Here is a 24,435-nt window from a genome sequence, read left to right on the forward strand (position 1 = left end):
ACCCGAGTGTAGCAGCAATGCCGGTTCATACAGTTAAAGTTAAGCAAAAATGCTAAATAATTGCAAAATTGGGGTACATCAAAATGTTTTCTAAGGTGAACTTAGAGCTTCAGCCTCCACATCCCATCAAAATACTCAAAAGCAGGTTGTTTGAGGAGAGACAACTATTTTCTGGTCCATTTAGGGTTTCATTTTTCAACAGTTTCATCAATTACTTCCGAGTTGGGCTTTGTTGAAAATCCCTTTTCACTCAAACATAAGGGTTGCAAATGCAATTGTCCCAATTCTAACATTAATGCAATCGAATAGCACACAGCGGCGGTTTTTCAGGTGTAAATACGTGCTGTTCTTTATTACAAATAAAAAGGTGCTACACGATGCAAGGAAATCAAAATTGAATGAATAACCATCCAGCTTTTTAATACAAATGAGGAAACCAACTCTTACATTTTACACAAGGAGGCAAAAATAAGCAGAACGTTTATAAGTGTTTATGTTTAGCTTTGTGTAGGAAGATCTCCTCCACACCGAAAAGGCAACTTCAAACATCAAGCAGTTGTGATTAACTCTCATCTTTCTTCTGTTGTTTGGTGTTTGAATTGGCTTTGTGGACAAAGTCGTTGCATCCTTCTCTGTTTCTCGCAATCTCGATGGCATAAAACTGGATTCTGGTCGCTGAAATGAACATATAGGTGAAAGTTATTCTTACTCTCCGCACATGTATGATGTTTGTAAACTACTGAAAGAATGAACGGCGTACCAAATATCGTGTTCTCCTCGGTGTAGTCCTTTTGACAGTCTATACGTAATAATGTACCATAATTGAAGTCCTCTACAACTCCATCAAACTGGTTACAGAAGGGCCTCCATTTCTGGGGGGGATATGGAAAGATGGCTTGACGAACTAGATAGAGGTTTAAATTTAAAACGCGAGTGTGATGTGACGCACCTCTTTAGCATCGGCTGACTTCAGCAGCTCCGGGTCCAGAACTTGAATACTGAGGTCAGGAAATGCTTCCCGGAATTTAGAATATATCTGCTCGTCTGATTTCGTTAGTTTTAGAAATTTGGGATCGACTGAGGAAATAAGCTGTAGAAAAACAAAACTGTCAGTGAAGCAGGACATTCAAGCGAAGACGGATTGTAATTTTTATTTGCATTATTTTTTTTCTCCCACTTACATTATAGTAAACTTCTGCGTGATTGTAGGCTTTCATAGCCCACATTACTTCCAGTTGGGCCTGATGGGGAAATGTTATTGTTTGGAAGTGATGAGGCTTTTACAAAGATTGAACTCGTTTGCTTATTCTTTTGCAAATATCAAAACATCCCAACTCACATCGTTTCCATACGCTTCTGCTGGAAGAGAGAGCGCGTGCGCAGCCGCAGTGGCTCCCTCTACTCCCTGTTTATTAAAGACGGAAACAAATTAATTGGAAGATTACACATTAACGTGTATTAATAAACCTAATAAGTGAAACCCGTGCCATTTTAAAAACACGCTGCCTACAGAGACTGGAATTCATGTAACTTATCAACGCTGTCAAGTACTAAGCACCTTAAACCTAAAGTACGAATGTCATTAATGATTAAAGTCATTTCGTTATTTTTTCCATATGCCCATAACATGCTTGTTAGCATGCAGGCTAAGATACATAACAGATGTTTTACTCTGGGCTCGGAACGGTTGTGAAAAATTGTATAACTTGTATGACAGTGTCGGTTCAATGAAATGCTATCACGTTATCATACAGCGCCTTGTGTTTGTTGATAAGTTAAAAGAACTAATTGCCTACCAGAGAGGCAAGAACATCTCCTGTGTCCATGCTGACGCCTTTTGACCCGGATGAGCTGCAGACGCGTCATGACGACAGGTCACGTGACTTAAATGCGCCGCGTGGTTTTCTGTCCGTTATTAACCAGGAATTGCCGCGGTAGATTTAACAAGAACGTTTAAAGGGAAATTATTAAAAGAAAATGCATTTATGTTAATAAATATACAATGAAATGACAAATAGCGCGACTGCAGGATAAAAGGGTTCACTGCGCCCTCTAGTGGTTAGGTGCGCTGACGGCTCTGTTGGTTTTAGTGAAAATATATATTTTCTTATCCAGTTAAATATATCATCTTTTTTTAAGGTGGCATTTTAGAAAGCAAGTTAATGTAAAAAAATTAATTGTAAAAAAAATATGTATAATGTAAGTTGTAATAGTGTTTTAGTAAAAATTTTAGTAATTATTTGAAGTAATTAAAATAATTCTACCTATTAGTGTAGTAAAATAACTGTCACATTTCGAAAAATATACATGTAAAATACAATTATCCGTTTAAACAGACTAATAGAAAACGTTTGCGCCTTATATAGCCTGCTTTATTTCTTATCTTTTTTTAAAAAATAATAATAATAATAAATTCAAAATAGCCTTGTTATGTCTTACTCAGGTATCGGTTGTATCTAAAAGTGTGAGGCTTTATTTTAGGTACGTTTGAATAATATGAAACGTGCCAAAACCAGGGAAGGATAAAATACAACGCACATTCATAACGATTGCAGTAAGTCTGCATACGATGCAAGAATAAACGCATTATGAGAGGAACAGGACGGTCCCGTCTTGAGTAGCCTACAGCTCTTTAATCTCACTTTCTCTCATTGGTTGGCCATTCACTATATTTAAAAAAAAAATCCCATATCCCTCTCAGTGGCCGTGTTTCAAAACCTACGGAGCGCGTTTTTGGGGATTATAAGGGCGTTCCGAGTCAGCTGACGCCGACGGCGCCCGTGACGCTCAAAGCGCGGTCTAGGTAGGCAGCGCGCTAGTGTTTGAGACGCGGCCGGTGTGGCACGCGCGCACGAACGCGTAATCCACGCAGTGATCTTGAGTGAGTGTTTGAGAGACCTTTGAATTTCTGCGCCTCCGGACGGAAAGGACGGAATAAACCGCTGCTTCACGGTCTCAGGTACGATTAGGCGACGTCTTTATTTATTTTTTTATTTTTTTGTATCACAGAGCTGGGATGCAGCGGAGGATGTGCAGGCAATATGGTCAAATTATTGACGCGTATGGATTTGCGGGCATCGTTTGATATCTGTCGGTGTGTTGATGGACGGACGTGTTAATATCTAGCCTTAGTAGATCGTGAGCGTTATCGTAAGGGGCATACGGAGGCATCACCAGACAGTTGTCCTTTTACATGCACGGAACGGTCTCGCGATCTAGAGGACATTTACAGCTTTATGTGAAAATGTCGAATCTGGGTTTAAAAGGCCCGAGTGGAACATAAAATGTGTCTTTAGGCCATGTACCCTTCAACTAAATCCGTTAGACCTTAAAGAAGGAACGTGTTCATACGGGCCTGTCCTTTAACTGTCCTGCACGCGCTATTATTCACGACTCCAGTCATATAATTAACATCATTTACGCGCTTTGCGTTCAAACCAATTGTATTACGATTCGGTTCGGTTTTGCGCGCGTGTAAACGTTTTATTCGTTAGCGAGTTCCATTTTACTAGTACCCGAATAACGCGGAGGTAAAACGGAGTAAAATAAAGAAACGAAAGAAAACGGCAACAGTCTCATCGCTGCCACCGAAGACGCGCCCCCGAACAGCTGCGCGTCCCCGCTGCTTCAGTGTTTTCCTGTCAAAAGAAACAGGAAACTACTGCTTCCTTCAGTCCTGCGCTTTCTTCCTTGAGGAACACTTGTTTTCTTTTCTTTTTTTTCATTATTTTTTATTATAAAACGAAATAAACTGATATACTAATACGTTTTAGGACTATTTAGGATTTGCTAAATTATATTAATTCCTGTCATATTCTACCGTATTCAATTTTGCAAACAGGACTAGTCTATAATTTCTACTATTCTATCCTATTTTACTTGGTTTACTTGGACTAATTTAATTTATTATTATTATTATTATTATTATTATTATTATTATTATTATTATAGACTTATAATACATTTTTTTATTAAATTATTAAATAATTAAAAATTTTCTAATTAAATTTTTTTTAAGTGTACTAGTTGGAAATTACTAGTGTTGGATCACGACGAGCCACTCTGGTTTATATTTGTTGAAATATTCATCACAGCAATGACTGCAGACAAAAAGAAAGACACTTCCTGGTGATCACACGCTGAGGTGATCATCAGATGAAAGTCTGTAAGATGTAAGGAGCGACTGTCAGCATCCAGAGATTCTTCACGTTCTTCTGGTGTGTCCACCTGTAGATAAATATTGTTGTGTGTATATTTTTATTCCCCAGTGGCAATCCGCACACCGTCTAGTCCCGAAACATATGAAGTAGAGTAGTGACGGTGCATGATCAAAGCTTGTCTGTTTAATGTTATAAATCAAGTTAGGCAGCAGATGACTTCCCCTTCCTGCACTGTTTTGCTTAGATTGGATTTACGCGAAAGATCAATGCTGAAGTAAAATTTCATTTCTACCCAGTATTCTATTCTGTTCTGTTCTGTTTTGCTGTTTTAGGACTATCCAATACTATTCTGTCTGGTTTGTTTCTATTTGATTGCATGTGTACGTATATATTTATTCATTTTCACTTCCACATTCGAAAAATTCTATTTTGCCGTTTTAGTTCAGGACTCTTTTAATCTAGTGTTTTCTATTCTTAATGTCTAGTCTAGATCCATTCTACTCTATTCTACTGTTCTATTTCATTTTTACCGTATTTAGGACTCTTCTATTCTATGCAGTCTAGATCAACTCCATTTTATTATGTCATGTCCTGTTTTTTTTATTCATTCTTTTACATTATTCTGTTATTTTGTTCTATCTTTTCATATTCGACTCTATTTTATTTAGTCATTTTTAGGACATGGCTATTCTGTTTTGCTATAGGCTATTTTATTCATTCCTGCCAATCTGATTTTGCCATTTTCAGGATTGTTCTATTTTTTCTTCTCTAGTTTAGATCTATTCTATCTAGATTCCATTCTATTTTGTTATATTCTATTCCTTCTACTCACATTCTCTTCTATGTATTTTACAGTTTTAGGACTATTTATTTATCATATTTTTTTCTATTCTGCTATACGACATACATTCCTGTCATATTCTATTGTATTAAATTTTTAGAACAGGACTATTCTATAATTTTCTGTTCTGTTCTTTCTTGTCTAGTCTGGATCTATTGCTTTCTATTCAGTTTTGTAAAATGATATTATTACTTCAATTTTATTTTCGATTTTTCTTTGGACGGGACTATTCTATTCTATTCCAGTCATTTCTTCCTGTCCGGTATAGATATATTCCCTTCTCTTCTGTTCTTTCCTGTCATCATTTTCATGCTCTTACTGTCATGCTCTGTTCGGTTGTATTCTAATATATTTTTGCCATTTTAAATACAGAACTGTTCTCTTCTGCCATATTCTATTCATATCCATCATATTCCATTTTAGTCAATTTCACAGTTTTTAGGACTACTCTGTTCTATTGTAGGACCGAACTATTCCATGATATTCTGTTCCTACCTATCATAATATTTCCTGTTTGTATTTATATTCTCCTCTATTCTAATCTGTCGTATTATATTCTGTTTGGCTCAATTCAGCTGCTCTTTTTTTAGTCCTAAAACTGCAAAACAGGCTGTAATATTTTGTTGAGTTGTTATCATTCTCTTTCCGGCCACTGATGTCTCCCGTCACTGGGATTGCTGTTAAGTGATTCACTAAGAGCGGGAACTGAGAAGCGTTGCAGGTTTAATCAATGGAACACTAATCTGATTGAACAAATCCAGCAGTCAGTCTCTCCGCTGGTCTGATCTTCACAAGCTTGTTGACTGAACTGGGCAAGACGATCCAGAGCTTAGCTAAACCCCCCCAGGCTTATGACCTGGATAGCACAACATGCGGAATAAAGCTGAGTCTGGAATAAAGAAACATGGCTGCCCGACCACGTGCAGCACATCGGAAGAGATGGGGAGGAGTTAGGAAGAGCTTGTTTTCTGGGCCATTGTTATGCGATGAAAGATCTTCAAGAAGAAGGTTTCCTCGGGCTGTTTATGTCGAGCTCCCCGGCTCCTCCGCTCCTCACATCACGCTCCCAGCGGAGCGGCGGCAAGGCCCTCACAGAGGTAATGGATCCTGTATCCATCAGCGTTGCTTGGAGAATTCGCTTCAGATGGAGCGGAGCGTTGCCCCGGTGACGCAACCGACGGGTCTGATTGGGCGTTGGCTGCTCTTGGTCTGCTGAGATAAGTGCATTTCAGTTTGGGTGGAGAGAGGAGTGGGTGGGGTCTTCGAGGCAGCGTGTAGAGAGAGTGAGAGAGGACGAGGACTGGGGAGAACGGGAGTGAGATGACAGGAAGTCTGGATCTCTCAGCGTAGGATTTCCTCTTCATCACAGAGCTGGAGCTGAGGTGGAATCCTGGTGTGTATTGTGCCTTGTTTTGACTCCAAAATGACTGTTTCCTTTAAGACCGATTACTGTTGGTTTCGGGATCCATTTGATTTTATTTTTTATTTTATTTAATTTTTTCTTGGTGGTTATTCCTGTGCAGTTTATGACTTAAATAAGCGATATAATTATTTTTATTTAAGTTTTATCATACCATTACCTAAACTAAAGGAAATTATTATTTAAATTGTTTCAAATTCATAATGTTTGCTTTTTTTCCATTTAAAATTCAACCGATTTCACACCCACAAAAAATCATTTTAATTTAAATAATAATAATTGAATTTAGTTTAGTTAATGTTTAGTTAATTTCTCAAATGGTGATGAAAAATATATACTTGTGCGACTGTGTTGTGGCTGGAAGTGTGTTGCGATGGTCCTACAAGATGGTCACGTTGCCTCAGTATGGAAGATTTGTAATTGTCAGAACAAAAAAAATGTCCAGTCAAAATCCATCATAACATAAACAAGAGTCATTTACATTAGAAGCAAAACTGTGTGTGATGAGCACATGCTGATTTCTTTGCAGTGAACAGGAGTCGTACTCCCTGACTGCTTACTCATGCATGCTAAAACTCCCTGCCTGATTGGAGATACGGGCTTTCTCTGGATCTCATGAGTGCGCTGCCTTGCTTCCTTATTAACGCACACTGTGTTTTCTCTAATGCTTGCCTTAAAGCAGGTCCATTAATACCGGCCTCATGTGCTGTCTTAGAGGAAATGTAGTGATGGTGCGTCCTAAGCTTCGCTCTGGTTGATCAGCATGTTTTGTAGTAGCACATGTTGTTATGCCATGCTTATGTTCTCAGTACATACTAAGTACCGTAACACAATAGAACAGATGCATTTTAAGCTCTACCACAAATGATAAGTGTATGGATATTAGCAGCAGCAGCATGTTAAAATCTGCCATTAATTATATATTTGTTGTTGCTTCTTATTTTTAATTGTGTTTATTTCATAGTTATAAGCTAACAAAGTGTTGCTTGTTTTTATTTAATGAAGGTTTCGTTTGTTAACATTAGGTAAATTACATTAGTTAACACGAATAGTTCGTTTAAACATTTACTAATACATTATTAAAATCAAACGTATCTGTGTATATCATTTAATGGACAACGAATGAACAAAAACAGTATTATTTGTCAGCTAATGTTAACAAAGAGCATACTACAGCTTGTTGCTCCTTGTTAGTTAATGCATCAGCTATTGTTAACTAGTAGAACCTTACCTACTAGTAGAAGTGTTACCATTTCTTCTCTAGGGTCTTGGTTAATACACGCTCATTTATACTGGTTGAGGTTTCACTATTAGTGCACATAGGACTAGTACCGGATATGGATTAGAAATCGTAATTGAAGAATGTAATCGTTTTTCATCTCTGAAACAACAATTATTCATTAACTGTGGTACAAAGCTTAAGGAATTTGTTGAATCATTATCACAATATTACATTTTTTAAAATCCAACGGTAATACAGCCTTGATCCATGACATTCATAAATGTTAAAAGACTGACTGCCCCACTTTGACTGTTATTTTTTTGATATATTTGCCGTATTACGTTAATTAATGAAATTTATTGATTCACAAAAGACAACAATTATTTCTTCACATTTTGGTGGTGCATACAAAATAAAAGTTTTAGTTTGTTATTATATGTGTGTGTTCTGTGTATATTTATTATGAGTATATACACACACTCTTAGTATTACTTAGTATTATTTGTCTATATGTAATATAGACAAATATATATTTAATATATAAAATGACATTTTCCAGAAATATATACATGTGTGTATGTGTGTGTATCTATGCATAACAAATATACACAGCACACAGACATACGTAAACAATCACTTATTTTAGATGCGTTTAATTTGTGATTAATCGTTTCACAGCACCAAAAGTAATATTAGTATTAAAGCAATATTGTTATTTCTTTTAGGTGTGCTTTTAGCAAAGTTAGTTAATGTCTTCTAGTGCTGTCAAATGATTAATCGTGATTAATCGCATCCAAAATAAACGTTTTTCTACATAATATATGTGTGTGTGATGTGTATATTTATTACGTATACATATAAATGCATATAACTGTATAAAAAGATATATACTGTATGTGTATGTCTTTATATACACACACTCATATTATGTAAACAAAAACTTTTATTTTGGAGGTGATTAATCGTTTGACAGCACTATTTCTGACATTGTCTCAAGACATTGATAAAGTCTATTGCCCAGCATTTTACCAAAAGATGGCAGATAGATTTGCGGTCGTGCTTCGTTTTAAAAGCAAAGCTAGAAACAACGGGTTCTGTCCTCTGCTGCGTTTTGAGATGACGCGTGCTATCAGATTCCTGCCGGAGCAGCAGACGGCTCCATTTTTGCGGGTTACCTGTAATGCGCACCACAGAAAAATCAGCTGCAGACAAATCTCTATACAGCGGGGAACCAGATAGCAAGAACCGTACAGACGCCGTGTAATTATTAAAGTGCTAAATTGTCTTCTCGGCGTGCGAACGAGCAGTAAATCAAACTTTATTCGAGCCCGGTGTTCGGGGACTCTTTTTAGCCTGATTGAACTTGAATTACAGACGGCTTGACGCACATGGGTCCCTTCATCTCGTTTACGTTGTGTTCTCGGGGCGATCAATCATGTCAGTGTAAAGAGGTGCTGAGGGTCTCGGCGCAGCGTCCTTCACGCCACAGTAAACCTGACCTGAGCCGGTCGCTAACCCCGCTAACCAGCAGAGACAGCCGGCTGTGGCTGAGGTCAGGCCGGGATGGGAAAGACGAAACCCATAGTGAATGTTTGGTGCTACGATACATTTCCGTCTCAGGAAGAAATCGAGGTTTTAGTCAAACAAGGAGGGTAAATGGGAATAATAAAGACAATGGCAAACGAAACTGATTGCATCTAGATTTTTATTTCATTTTATGATACGAAATTTAATTCACTTATATAGCTCTTTATGCAACACAGACTGTCAAATCAGCTTTGATAAACCCGAAAAATAACTGTTAATGTTATACAATCAATCAATTTCAGCCGTAATGGAGCTCTACAGAAGATAAGCGCCGTTGTTCAACTCCATTATTAGTCATTATTCGGTTCAATAACAGTGTCGATGTTGTCCAGATATTTCAGTGCAAATTTTGTTGTGTCAGTGCAGTTAAACTGATGATTTTACTGAATATTAATTGTTTTTTAAACAATAGAAAAACAGTGTGAGAGAAAGTGATCGGCTGTAATTAAACAATTACCGTGATTAATTGAAGTATTGAATTGAAATAAGAAATTACTAAATTAGTCATACAGAAAAAGCTCAATATAAATGTGAAAGAATAATAATATAATTGATAAATAACACATCTTTTGTAAAAAATGAAATGCTGAAAACATAAATGTAAAAGATAATTAAAAATATTAATAAATAACAATAGTATAAATGATGCTCTCTTTTCATGGAGATCAGCTTACAGAAAGCTTCACTTGTAGTTGTCTCTGCATATTAAGCTGAACTATTTTATTTTTTAAAAATTGTGTTTTTGAAATTTTAAGGAGCGTTTGAGTGGAATTGTGCGTAATTGCCATTTAATGCACGAAAACAACAATAGTTTTATTTTTTTAGGCATTCGAATTTAAGATGGAACATGACCCAGATTTTTCTATCTCAGTTTTATAAACGCAATGCATTTCCCCTGACATTTTGTCTCTTTTCCCCCGAAGCAAGGCACGAGCAGTCAAAACAAAGCGGAACAAAAAACCTCTCGCTTCACCTCGAGTGAACTCCCGACTCCAGCAAATCAAAAAGCTGTTTTCACACAAAAAACCCCATCTTTGTCAACTGTTTTAATGCAAGGAAATGGATTCAAAACGCCTCGAGGCTTGTATCCTGCCCAGAGTGTGTTACTTAGACTCTTTTCATAAAATATTCAAGGCTCGTCCTTATATGAAATTGAAATGCCTGCGATTCTAATTAGCACATTAACCATTGCCAGCCCGGGACCATCTGCAGTATACTGTGTTTTCTGATGCTGGATCTAGATAAATAATGTGGTCAGTTATAAATTCTCTGCTCATGCTGAAATCGGGTGAGCAATCGTGATGTCACTTCCCCTTCCCCGCGCTAACAGGATACCGTCCCTGCATCTAATGAACTAACATGTAATTTCGTAAAGACACGAGTCCGCTGATCCTCTTAGTGGGGAACAGATGAATGGTATAAGTGCTCTCCTTCGTATTTATTCACACTGATAACGGCTTATAAAGTCACAAAAATACCCGGTCTCGTAAAAATATTGCACGTTTTGCGCAACACCGTTTTTACGTACTTAGCTGCACATTTCGCCACGGGTTCAAAGAGAAATGTCCACTTAGGTTCAACACGGATTCAGCTGCCGAACAAACCTACCGTCTGAAAACGCTTAGATACGAAGCTGGATGCGTGTGATGCTGACGTTCAAAGGCATCAGTTTTCGAAAGCATATTAATATCGTTTTGAAGCCATAACATGACATTCCTCTAGTGGTCATTTCTTTTGTAAACTGCAGTTTTATGTACTTGTTGGTACATATTTCTTGCCTCTTTCTGCGCAATTGGGGATCAACTTTACATTGCATATGAAACTGAGCAAGGAGAAAGGATTTCAATAGAAACATCGACTTTAATATTCATTTTATGGTACCTTTCTAGCATGAAACAGATGAAACGCATCTCTGAATGTAATGAAGCTGTGTGTGCAGTAAGCTTGTTATGAGTGCGACACGGTGGGTGTTGAACGCCCTCAGTGGGAGACTAATTAAATGGATCGCCTCAGAATGAATTTCAGGATCGTTCCCGCCGATGCAGTCTGCTAACGTGAGATCTACAAAACGTTGGTTCGGCTCTCATAGTCCTAAAGCTGTGATTTATATCAAAACGTAGTATCAAGCCTATTGTTATATTCCATTTCCAACTGAAGTTTTACATTTTCCAAAAAGAAAACCGTAATGATGGGTTGTTGAGGTGTGATTGCAAAGCCGTTGTTTCGTGGTTGCTAAGGTGTTCTGAGCCATTTTTAGCACATTTCTGTAGAATTGCATTGTTGTAGAGTTTTGTGGATGGCTGGTAAGTAAAAGCGAGCGGTGAACCCTTTGGGAAATGTTTTACAAAATATAGTTTTCCCTTAAAAATATGTAAATATAGTCAGATTTATTAATATTTTACTATTTACATGAGAAGGAATGGGTATGTAAGGAAGAATAGTTGAGGGTTTTTTGTTTTGTTTTGTTTTTTTGAAGAAAGAAATCCAAAAGTGAAAATTCCAAAAACAAATAAATAAATCTGCATATTATTATAATTTCTGAAGGATCATGTGCCACTGAAGTCTGGAGTAATGATGTTTAAAAATTACCTTTGACATCATAGTAATAAAATATGTTTTAAAATATTTTCAAATAGAGAACAGTTAAATTCTAATAATTTTCTTTACAATATTACAGTTTTATAAACTGAAAAGTTCATAAGTTTGGTGAACTGAAAAGAAAGTTTTGGGTTTTTTTTTTTTTTTTTTTTTTTTTAGAAACGACTATAAAAAATCTTACAGACTTCAAAGTGAATAGTAGTATAAATAATAATAAAATTATAATATTAAACAATAATACATTTCTTAACATTTTAATAGTGTTGTCAAATGATTAATCGTAATTAATCACATCCAAAATAAAAGTTGTTTGCATAATATGTGTATACTGCGTATGTATGTATACAAATACACCTGCATGTATATAATTCAGAAAAATATGGTATGTTTATATATTAAATATATTTATTTATAATGTAAATTGTCAAAATACATATATGCATAATAAATATGCACAGAACACACACATATATTAAGCAAACAAAAACTTTTGGAAGTGATTAATCACAATTAATCATTTTATATTTAACTTATTTTTATAAACTTTTAATCGTAATAACTTAAAATCGTTTGACAATAAAATACTGCTCAACTAAATTAGTTAGCCTTAACGCCACTTTAGCCATCATCATTCAGCATGTCTAAATATCCAGCTGATAATTCAAGACTTCTTTTTGTTCTCTTTTTGCAGATCTGTGTACCTGGAAGAGCAAAGAAGGGAGTTTCATAGTTTACCTCAGTCATGCAGAAGGTAATACACGTGAATGCCGACATGCTTGATTTTACCATATTTTATTCATAGCTCATAGCTATTTATTTGCCCCCAGTCCTCATCTCCTAGCACTAGAATTTACAAAATGTTGGAAATGGATACTGACCTCTATATAGTCTTTCTGTCAAAGTAAACCCATTAAAGTATGATCAGATCTGCAGTGGGTTTTTTTTCACTTAGTGAAAATGGTAAGGGGGCGTGGCTGAGCGACACGCATCATCAGTTTGATTGATGGCGTCACCCCTAGTTCTCATTTCTCACTAATGTCACGTCCCTTGATGGTAGCAGTTAAATGATGACCTCTGACCTTTTTGCTCTGCTCTCCCACCGCCAAGGCAGGGACGGCCCCGTCCTCCCGGGGTCCAAGCGCTCCTGGGTCCCCAGCCACCTCCATTGTGGTAAGTTAAACTTTCGGTTTGACAGATAACACGTGCGTTCTGTTATCTGCCGTAAAGCACATGCTCGACATCCCAGTTCCCAGGAAGCCGTGAGGCGTCTCAGAGGACAAGCTCTTCTTTCATTCAGCCTCTCTGTTTCTAACTCTCCAAAGGCGCGGATGGACAATCAGGTCATTGGATACAAAGACTTGGCCGCCATCCCCAAAGACAAAGCCATTCTCGAGGTGGAGCGGCCAGATCTGATGGTGTACGAGCCGCATTTTAATATCTCAGCCCTGGATCGGATAGGTCTCTCCAGGAGCAGAGAGGTCAGAGAAGAACGAGCTTGGCTATAGTTCGAACCTTTGTTTCGTTGTACCGTTGGGAAGCGTTTAAGAAGCTTTATCGTCTGTTTTACTACTTCCTCTTTAAGTGAAATCAATATATGTGTTTTGGTGTATAGGAAGCTGGTGAGATGTAAGTTTACTGCTATTGCTCGAGCTTTGTTAAGCGTGTGAAATCATTTGTGTGTGTGTGTGTGTGTGTTAAAGAGCCGCTGGATGTTGAAGACGATGCATGCATGTGTGTGTTCTGTTTTCTCTCTTTGTCTCCTCCAGAGATCAATGTCTCCTCATTCTATCTCGCCCCCTCCTTCCCCCGAGGTGAGACCACCAGGACTCTAGTACACTAGTTTTAACCAGCACACTTATCTTCTGCGCACTTCTGGTGTCGTTTTACTGAGGACCCACTATTAATATTATTATTTTGTACTTATTATTATTAATTATAATAGTACAGTATTTTAATATTATTGTAATACTGAATATGAATTCATATTATTACAATGTAATGATTTAATGATCTTATTTTATTTGATTCCCATTATTTAGGTTAATATTATTTCGTTTTAGCCAGAAGTTTAATATAGTTCATTTGTTCATTTATAATGTATACCATTCATTAAAATATTATATTATAGTATGTAATTTTATCTGGAAAAAAAAAAAATATATATATATATATATATAATATTAGTATATATAATTATATATATATGAATTATTGCTATAATTATTAGTATGTGTTTTTCATTAAAGATATATAAATATATATATATGAATTATTATTATATAATTATAGTATGTTTAATGAGATATATAAATATATATATATATATTATATATATATATTATATTGTTTATATATATATATATATATATATATATATATATATATATATATATATATATATATATATTTTTATATTGGCCATATATTGGTTATTGGCAATACATGAAAATATTTATGCATCTTGACCTTATTTTGCATTTATTTTGAATTCATCACACTTAATACAATTCATTGCAACATTATATTGTAGTATTCTAGTATTATTTAATATGAATCTAAATTCATACTATTGCAGCATATATGTATCAGCCTGAATTATATTGTTGCACATTCTTACTTACCTTCATTTAAACTAACTAGAAAACTGAACGGTGGAATCAAACGGCATTCTGTGCTTCTGACCGCCCTTAGCGTATTCTACAGCGAGGCATGAGTTTGCATCGTCATATTATTGATGCAGGCGGTGAAATATGAAGGTCTGGCTTCAGGCAACACGCTGAGTGTTTAAATTATGCCCACTCTAGATCAGGATTTCAAACATAAATTTATGTCATCATAATCAAGTGCTTCGTCGTCAGCATAATAGAAGGTTCGTGCGGTTGGCCCGTTCTTTCAGATATTTGCTTCAAAAGAGCCCAAGGAGTGGTCAGAGCAGGGCTCTCCAGGAGGCTCCAACATGGGCTCCACGGTGCAGCTCCGCAAAATCAGCCCCGCTTCCAAAGGGCCCATGCAGCACTTCCACAGACCCGGTACTTCACAGCACAATACCACCTCTCTCAATCACTCCAACGTGTGGGAGCTGTAACTCTGCACGTGCTTTTACGTTTCAGACAGTGGCATCAACATCTACAAGAAGCCACCGATTTACAAACACGGTATTTCTGCTTCAATATATACAGTTTTCTAGTTAGCCAGTCACCTAGATGTGAGATTATTGGCTTTTCAGGTTGTATTGGAAGCTGAACCGGTCACGTGTGTTGATGTTTGTCTTTGTCCTCAGACGGACAGACGGGAACGTCTCACAGTAAACACGATGTCATCATCGAGTCCTCCAAGTTCCCAGCAGCCCAGCCGCCTGACCCCAACCTGCCTTCGAAGATAGAGACCGAGTACTGGCCCTGTCCGCCCTCTCTAGCTACTATGGGTAAATGAACACCAGCTTCATATTCCTCTGGCCCCTCCCACTGTCACATATGATTGGTCCAAACTCCACACATAGATCATACTGAAAGTGAAATCAATGACATCTTCCTGATACTATTACTGCTTTACAGAAGCGTGATTAGTCAGAGATGATTAACCTTTTTAGCATATGTGCATTTAAAATATAGTAAAATAAATGTATTTTAAAAAATGAGTAGTATAGTAGTAAGCAAATAATTCTTAGTATAGCAGTCTTTCTCCACTGATTAATAATTTTATTTCTATATAATAAAGTTATTGATACAATACAATATTGCTATGTTATATTGTAGTAATCTAATAAAGTAATACTGAATACGAGTATCAATACTAATCAATCAGTACAATTAGTAATTATTATTCTTAGCTTTACTAGTTATAATAATTAATATTTAGTCTTTCGTTGATTATGATTATTATTGCTGTTATTTTTATTATGATTGTAAATTACATTATTTGTAATATACTGTAGTATTCTGACATTATTGTAATATTAAATATTAATGATTAAATTAAATTACTAATGACTAGCATTCATTGTAATTTTAATGTCATTTTGCACCACTAGTTTATTATTTAATTTTTATTACTTCATATTATGCAATCTTACAATATTATTCAGTATCCTAATATTATTGTAATATTAAATATAAATAATAATTAATACTATATACGACTTACTACTATTATTAACATTATTGATTATAATAATTAAAATGGATTAATTTATTGATTAATTGATATTATTATTTATTTCAAGTTATAATAATGACAATAATAAAAATTTATTATTTTTATTGTTAAATTATATTGGAAACTATATTATTATTGTAAATTATATTATTTGTAATCAATTAATTGATTAATATTATTATTGTATTAATAAATATTAATATTAAATTACTATCACTCGTTTTAATCAGTTTTCTCCTCTGGTTTATGATTACATTTTTATTACTTCTTAATATACAATATTAATATGAATTTATACTATTATTAACATAATTGATTATAATTATTAAAATTGATTAATCTATTGATTAAATCAATATTATTAATTTCTTTTAGTCAAAATAAATACATTTACATTATACTGTAGTATTCTGATGTTACTGTAATATTAAAAATTAATATTAACAAACAATAATTATTACAATTTGTATTTATAATAATTAAAAGTCTCTCTCCACTGATTAGTACTTAATAATATTTGTTTTTAATGTTTAATATTTATTTTACTGTCTGTATACTACATTGTAGTATTCCAGTATTGTTGTAATATTAATTATGAATATAAATGAAATTCACGACAGAGATCGAGTGGAGGAAGAAGGCAGCTGAGCAGGGAAAGCCAGTGGAGGATGATGACTTTGAGGATCTGACAGAAGATGCAAAGAGACTCCAGGAACAGGAACTTCAGAAGGTGACATTAATATCCCTCTCCCTATAAATCCGTCCTGGGCTGTGTTTGTTTGATGCATACGCACACACACACACACACACACACACACACACACACACACACACACACAGAACACAGCGCTTAATGGATCTGGCCAATCATGACCGGTCTGTTTGTTCTTCAGATTCAGTCTAACTTGGGCAAATTGATCCTGAAGGAGGAAATAGAGAAATCAGTGCTCATCCGCAGAAAAACACGTTCCCTGCCAGACGGGACTAACATACATTTGGGTACGTGATGTCTGTTTTAGTCTTCAATGCACTTCAGTGCTTTCTGTAGCTTCGTCTTCCAAAGACATTTCGTATCAGAGTTGGTGATTCCACGAAGCACCTTTAACATCAATGAAAACTTTACACAAAATAAAAAAGTATATTTCACATTTTTGTATTTTTTAAGAGATGTTTTTCTAGAAAACTAGATGCTTCTTCTGTGGAATCAAACCCCTTCCGAAACCTTTAATCTGCAGAGTGTTAACCTCTATATCCACTGCATTCGCCTGTTTCTCCTGCTAGCAGTGTTCAGATGACGAACTGCGTTTGCGTGAATAGAAAGTCTACTGAAGAATGCATGTCGGGCTTCTAATGAAGCGTTTCTTTGGCATTCGTTGCAGGATCATCAGCCAGCGCGACGAAATCGGCCTCTTTACCTCCCTGCAGTCGAACGGGCCTCACGAGAGTAAGAGAGATCAGACCTCCAAACATTTAATCATCATACGACTTTTCCTGTCAAGTTACTTTATTATTCAGAAAAATATTCTAGAACTATTGTTAATATGAATATTGATAATATTAATTATTACCTCTTTTTTCTTCTCATTGTCCAGCTCACTGAGTTAAACAGTTTTGGAACCTATTCAGTCGATCTCTGGGTCTGGCGATGGTTCTTTTAGCATAGCTTAGCATAGATCATTGAATCCAATTAGACCAGTAGCATTATGAATTTTTTATATCGTTCCTGTTTAAAGCTTGACTCTTCTTTAGTTATATTATGTACTAAGACAGAGAAAGAGTCTATTTCCTATTTTAAAGTGTCCCTTTAATATGTTTAAGGAATAATATTATTTGTAATGTTAAATATATAATAATAATAATAATAATAATAATTAACATGCATTAATTGCAATAATTAAAATAAAGTCTTTCTTGACTGATACAGTCATGGCCAAAAATATCGGCACCCTTGCAATTCTTTCAGAAGATGCAGCTCTTCTCTCAGCAAATCGGTCCAATTGCAAATGTTTGGTTTTGTTTGCACTTCAACAACACAAAAAAACTGAGAAGAAAAGTGAAACTTGATCACAATTTCACACAGAACCGGGCCAAATTACTGGCACTTTGAAAAGTAATTGCTTTTTGAAACGTGACGCTCCTGTAATTTGCATTTAGACGCACCTGTGGCAAGTAGCGTAGAAAATATAGCAATCACTCTCGCAACCAGTGGAAATGGAGAAAAGTCGACTCATCCTTTGCTTTGTGTGGAGAAGTTGTCTGGATTTTAGTGGAAGAACATGGACAATTTCAAGGCTACAAGTCCATCTCCAGAGATCTTAAAGTACAAAGCGCTATAGAGTTCAGAAATAGCAAGCAATGAATCCAGATGTGAATCCTGTGCAGAGACCTTCAAATCTAAATGAGCTGGAGCACTTTCAAATAGAAGAGTGGTCCAAACTTCCAGTAGAGGGATGGAGGAAACTCATTCATGGTTGCAAGAAGCAAATGATATCAGTTATTGTTTTTCCAAATGGGGTGCTACCAAATATTAAGTTAAAGGTGCTAATAATTTTGTTCAGTGCATTTGTTGGGTTCTGTCTGGAATTGTATCAGATTCGACTTTTTTGTATTTCTCCAGTCCAAATAAAAATTAATGCGAGTACCAACACATTTGCAACTGCAACAGTTTTCCGAGAGAAGGGTTGCATTTTCCGACAGATTTGCAAAGGTGTCGATATTTTTGGCCTTGACTGTATATAACTTCTTTATGTAATACATTTTAATTTGTAATTATTAATATTAATGAATACTATTAACTAATAGCAATAATTGTGATAATTAAGTTGTAATTAATATCCTACCTATTTATATATAATTAATAATATTACACATTTGCATTTATAATTTTGATAAATACATTTTATTTATCTTGGCTGTATTAAAAATATATAATTATTATATATTGCTCACTGTAATAATTTAAATAAATTGTATTTTTAGTTATCCTTTACTATCCTTTTACTTTATCCTTTATGATTAAAATCATAATTTTTATTTGTAATATTATAAATGAAAATCAATTTATTGTACTTTAATATAATAATAATAATAATAATAATAATAATACAAATAATGTTTTTTCACCACCTCTCTGACCCTTAGGTACTTTAGCCACTTTTTTGCTTTTCTATACCTTTAGTAGCTGATGTTTAAGATGTTTCTGTAGCTCTTATATGTGTGTGTGTGTGTGTGTGTGTGTGTGTGTGTGTGTGTAACGTGCGTTTCTCTTCATGCTTGTAGCTTCAGTCTGCGGACTTCGCCTCCACAGACAACGGAAAAGCAAAAACAGGTAGGGTAAAAAAAAAAATGCAGCACACATAAGCGGGGTATTAAAATCCACATTTTTAGATACGTTCGTGCCATAAATTCTGCTGTCCATATAATCATCCGAGTGAGAATCCACAAACATGAGGAAGATATCCGTTTAACATCGCTGTATTTTGGTCGGTGTCCCTGAACATTTTTAATAATCTTTTTTTTTTCTGTGTCCTCTACAGGCGTACAGGTAAGAAGGGTTTCTTTATTTGATCTCACAAGCATGGCTGTTGGGTTTCCTAAAAAGACCAGCAGCGGCTAAATGGCTCAGACATTTTCCTGCTACTAATGTATCTTTACCCTGACATTAGCCTACACACTCCTTTCATGGCTTCAGACTCATTTGATCTCCTCGCTCTGTTTGCACACTTAATAATGAGTCGAATGAGGCTGATTCATTATTATGGATGTAAATGTACCTGTCTCATGTTGATCTCCTTTGTCCCGGGGTGGCATTTTTTTCGGGGGCTGGGGTGGCGTCTTCATAGAATGGCGACGCACAGAGTGGGAGAATGGACAGAGGAAGCTCTCTTCCTAGTATTCTGGAACAGAAGGTGAGGCGGATGTTACGAGACCCTCCAAAGTTTTCATGCCCTGCTTTTGTCTTCTAACCCCCGTGACATACATCCACTCACGTCCGTGCCGCTTCCGAGCTTCGCATCCATTGAATGCAGAATTCACTGAGGCCATCCGCGAAGACAGTGTCGCAGTGAAAACTTTGGAGGTTGTTTGTGTGGTGAACATTCTCCCTTGATCAAGCCTTTGTGCATGTGACGACCCGATTACCGTGTAAAGGCAAAAAAAAAAAGAAAAAGCATGAGAACATTACTGTTGAAACTGTACCAGATTGTAACGAAATCTCGTCTTCCTTCAGATATATCCCTATGAAATGCTGATTGTAACCCACAGAGGGCGCAGTAAGCTTCCTCCGGGTGTTGACCGGACCAGGTTAGAGGTAAGTCACAAATTAGAAATAATTAACTATATGAATGAATAAATATTATTATAATATATAATATTATTATAAAATGTAACCTTGACTTTCTTTGCCATTATTTAATTTAATAATAATAGCAACAACAACAGTGATAATAATAATAATAATATGCTAAAAATGTGCATTTATTTATTTAGTGTATTGTGTTACGACTATTAGTAGTAGTAGTAGTAGTAGTTTTCTAAACACTCCGACCACAAATACAAAATTACATTTTAACAAACATTTTTTGTTACATTTTATATTTTCAAATAGTTAATAATTATTATTATTATTATTTTACACAATAACTGAACATTTAAACAGATGTATTTATTTGGAGTGTTTTTAGAATATTTTAGAGATTTAAACGCTATTAAATGTAAGGATGATTATGATTATGATTATTATTACTATTTTTATTGTTATACATTTAATATATTAATCCTGACATTTTTTCCTAAATATATTCATGCATGTCTTTTTATGTACAAATATATTCATTGCAAATTAATTTAGTTTGCCAATTATTTTATATAGTTATGCGTATGTGTATATATATATATATATATATATATATATATATATATATATATATATATATATATATATATATATATACACACACATACGCATATGTGTATATATATATATATATATATATATATATATATATATATATATATATATATATATACATACACATAAACTATATAAAATAATTGGCAAACTAAATTAATTTGCAATGAATATATTATTATATGAATATATATATATATATATATATATATATATATATATATATATATATATATATATATATGAAAATAAATAACAGTTTCTAATAGTTCATTATTATTACTATTGTTGTTGTTGTTTTCAAATGCACAAATGAATTTTTAAGAAAATGTTTTTATTAATTTTAATATCTTCAAAAACATTATTATTATTAATAATAATTCTTATTGTTGAAACATATTCCAAACATTACAACCACAAACAAATAAATGTAATTAATCAATTAATAATTTGATATCATTTTAAAATAATTTTATAATATTTTTTATATATTTTATTGCCATGGAGAATACCGTAAATAATATTGTAACATAGTTCAATCGATATTGAAGTTAAGTTGGAGACATTTCCCCCGTTGTTATCTTGTTTTCAAAGCGGCATCTGTCTCCAGAGGAATTCCAGAGCTTATTCGGAATGTCCATCACAGAATTTGATCGTCTGTCTCTATGGAAACGGAATGACCTGAAGAAGAAAGTGTCTCTTTTCTAACATTAGGACATTTGGACTCGGACACTGAACCTCTCGCCCTCCGGAGACGCCAGTAATACCCACTCTAATCTAATACGGATGCTATGCAGACATTTGAAGATAAGCAAGGAAGATGACGCCACATTACCAGATCTTATTTCACTCGCATATACAGCCGTTCCTGTACGTCTCTGGTGTACGTAATACAGACACGCAGACCCACGAAACAGCCGTCCATATCTGAAAAATTATTAGTGATGGAATATCAATTTCAGCCGCTTCTTTGCGCCTTACATCTATTTCAAATTCTTAAAGTGCCCAGAGATGTTTATAATAATAGGCCTATATATTTACACAAAGTTTTAATCGTAAAAATCACATTTTTTGTGCGTGTTCACTGATATTCCATTACAAACTTAATTTATTGTATCCCAAACGCATACGGCACTGTACATATATCATGTTATTTTTATTTATTCTTGGTGTCGATACGTAAAGTTCAGCTTCAACAATCACTAGATGAACGTTTCTAACATCTAACAAAAATGTAATGTTCATCATCATTCATTAAAAATGCATGGACACTAAGTTTTACTGCGATATTCGACTTCTATTCGTGCTAATAGCAACAGTGTTATATTGTGGACTAATATGAAATATCTAAGCTCAGGCTTGCTGGTAAGCTCTGGCTTTGGGTTCTTGTACACTGTTGGTGCTTCATACAGTAGGTTGTAATTACCGAACACTAGAAGATCTGTGTTTCACACAAAGCCACTTTCTCTTGGATTTCGAATGTCTTTTGTCGATGCATACTTGCGTTTTTACTGCCTTTAGTAGATGGTCTCCATTGCGGTGTCTTTTAAAATGGCAAAGGTGTTATCCGATCATGCACTTGCACGCTTACAGTGGAGACCGGCCAACGATTATGTGTCTGTTCATAGTTCTGTGTTTCATCACCGTTTTTATGTAACATGGTGTAATGTTGAGAAAAAAAATAAAAGGCTTCATGTTAGAATTTGTGTCAAGCAAACATTTCAATTCGTAAAAAAAAAAAAAAAAAAATAAAATATATATATATATATATATATATATATATATATATATATATATATATATATATATATATATATATATATATATATATATATATTATTGTTAAATATAACACTAAAGGCTGCATTTATTTAATTACAAATACAGTAATATTATGAAATATTATTACAGTTTAAAATAAATGTTTTCTATTAGAATATATTTTAAAATATAATTTATTCCTGGGACGTAAAGCTGCATTTTCAGCATCATTACATTTTCAGTGTCACATGACCCTTCAGAAATCATTCCAATCTGCTAATTTGCCGCTCAAGGAACATTAATCGAATTATTATCCGTGTTATATAAACAATTGTGCTGCTTAGTATTTTTGTGGAAACCGTGATACATCCCCCCAACCCCCGTATGCTTTAATGTTTAGAAAAGTTCAAAAGAACAGTATTTATTTGAAACACAAATAACACTAGAAATGTCTTTTTTGTAGTGCTGTCAAGCGATTAAGCACAAATAATCGTCTCCAAAATAAAAGTTTTTGTTTGCATAATAGTGTGTATACTGTGTATTTCTTATGTAAACATATACAGGGAGTGCAGAATTATTAGGCAAATGAGTATTTTGACCACATCATCCTCATTATGCATGTTGTCTTACTCCAAGCTGTATAGGCTCGTAAGCCTACTACCAATTAAGCATATTAGGTGATGTGCATCTCAGTAATGAGAAGGGGTGTGGTCTAATGACATCAACACCCTATATCAGGTGTGCATAATGATTAGGCAACTTTCTTTCTTTTGGCAAAATGGGTCAAAAGAAGGACTTGACAGGCTCCGAAAAGTCAAAAATAGTGAGATATCTTGCAGAGGGATGCAGCACTCTTAAAATTGCCAAGCTTCTGAAGCGTGCTCATCGAACAATCAAGCGGTTCATTCAAAATAGTCGACAGGGTCGCAAGAAGCGCGTGGAAAAACCAAGGCGCAAAATAACTGCCCGTGAACTGAGAAAAGTCAAGCGTGCCGCTGCCAAGACGCCACTTGCCACCAGTTTCGCCATATTTCAGAGCTGCAACATCACTGGAGGGCCCAGAAGCACAAGGCGTGCAATACTCCGAGACATGGCCAAGGTAAGAAAGGCTTAAAACAAGACACACAAGCTGAAACGTCAAGACTGGGCCATGAAATATCTTCTAAGGTTTTATGGACTGATGAAATGAGAGTGAGTCTTGATGATCGGTAAAGGGCAGAGAGCTCCAGTCCGAGGTGGAGTACTGGTTTGGGCTGGTATCATCAAACATGAGCTTGTGGGGCCTTTTCAGGTTGAGGATGGAGTCAAGCTCAACTCCCAATCCTACTGCCAGTTTCTGGAAGACACCTTCTTCAAGCAGTGGTCTGCATCCTTCAAGGAAGAACATGATTTTCATGCAGGACAATGCTCCATCACATGCGTCCAAGTACTCCACAGCATGGCTGGCAAGAAAGGGTCTAAAAGAAGAAAAACTAATGCCTTGGCCTCCTTGTTCACCTGATCTGAACCTTGTAGAGAACCTGTGGTCCATCATGAAATGTGAGATTTACAAGGAGGGAAAACGGTACACCTCTCTGAACGGTGTCTGGGAGGCTGTGGGTGCTGCTGCACACAATGTTGATGGTGAACAGATCAAAACACTGACAGAATCCATGGATGGCACGCTTTTGAGTGTCCTTGCAAAGAAAGGTGGCTATGTTGGTCACTTATTTGTTTTGGTTTTATTTTTGAATGTTGAGATGTTAAATTGGTTTCAGTGGTGAAAATAAATAATTGAAATGG

The 24,435-nt window shown here is 35.2% G+C and overlaps 3 protein-coding genes across 4 annotated transcripts in view; 2 read left to right on the forward strand and 1 right to left on the reverse strand.

Annotated features, from left to right (window-relative positions):
* The window catches only part of xpo7 (exportin 7), a 32,025-nt gene extending 19,027 nt beyond the window's left edge, over positions 1–12,998 (forward strand). For both annotated transcript variants that reach the window (XM_043251205.1, XM_043251207.1), the window contains exons 29-30: positions 12,520–12,579; positions 12,936–12,998. In XM_043251205.1, coding sequence (XP_043107140.1) covers positions 12,520–12,558 — 39 coding nt within the window. In that variant the 3' untranslated portion in view covers positions 12,559–12,579; positions 12,936–12,998. The remainder of the gene's footprint in view (positions 1–12,519; positions 12,580–12,935) is intronic.
* pbdc1 (polysaccharide biosynthesis domain containing 1) lies at positions 381–1,873 on the reverse strand. The gene is made up of 6 exons (XM_043251209.1): positions 1,797–1,873; positions 1,340–1,405; positions 1,182–1,241; positions 950–1,090; positions 761–872; positions 381–675 (listed from the first exon to the last, which is right to left on the reverse strand). Exons 1-6 carry the CDS (start codon positions 1,824–1,826, stop codon positions 563–565), a joined length of 522 nt encoding a protein of 173 aa, XP_043107144.1. The 5' UTR covers positions 1,827–1,873; the 3' UTR covers positions 381–562.
* dmtn (dematin actin binding protein) lies at positions 2,878–22,591 on the forward strand. The gene is made up of 16 exons (XM_043251208.1): positions 2,878–2,959; positions 12,520–12,579; positions 12,936–12,998; positions 13,151–13,306; positions 13,595–13,639; positions 14,725–14,857; positions 14,939–14,983; positions 15,109–15,252; positions 16,604–16,713; positions 16,877–16,982; positions 17,363–17,427; positions 19,263–19,311; positions 19,520–19,527; positions 19,826–19,891; positions 20,212–20,292; positions 21,487–22,591. The coding sequence occupies exons 2-16, from the start codon at positions 12,571–12,573 to the stop codon at positions 21,598–21,600; spliced, it is 1,194 nt and encodes a 397-aa protein (XP_043107143.1). The 5' UTR covers positions 2,878–2,959; positions 12,520–12,570; the 3' UTR covers positions 21,601–22,591.
* The last annotated feature ends 1,844 nt before the right edge of the window (positions 22,592–24,435 follow it).

This window comes from Puntigrus tetrazona, chromosome 10 (genome assembly GCF_018831695.1).
Source record: "Puntigrus tetrazona isolate hp1 chromosome 10, ASM1883169v1, whole genome shotgun sequence".
Classification (NCBI taxonomy): domain Eukaryota; kingdom Metazoa; phylum Chordata; class Actinopteri; order Cypriniformes; family Cyprinidae; genus Puntigrus; species Puntigrus tetrazona.

Coding starts and splice junctions, on each gene's coding strand:
- pbdc1 (XM_043251209.1), bottom strand. CDS start 1,826: ATGGACACAGGAGATGTTCTTGCCTCTCTG. Junction 1,091..1,181: donor ACGCAGAAGTTTACTATAAT/GTAAGTGGGAGA, acceptor GTTTTTCTACAG/CTTATTTCCTCAGTCGATCC. Junction 676..760: donor CGAGGAGAACACGATATTTG/GTACGCCGTTCA, acceptor TGTTCATTTCAG/CGACCAGAATCCAGTTTTAT.
- dmtn (XM_043251208.1), top strand. Junction 16,714..16,876: donor AGGAACAGGAACTTCAGAAG/GTGACATTAATA, acceptor TTTGTTCTTCAG/ATTCAGTCTAACTTGGGCAA. Junction 20,293..21,486: donor TTGACCGGACCAGGTTAGAG/GTAAGTCACAAA, acceptor TTGTTTTCAAAG/CGGCATCTGTCTCCAGAGGA.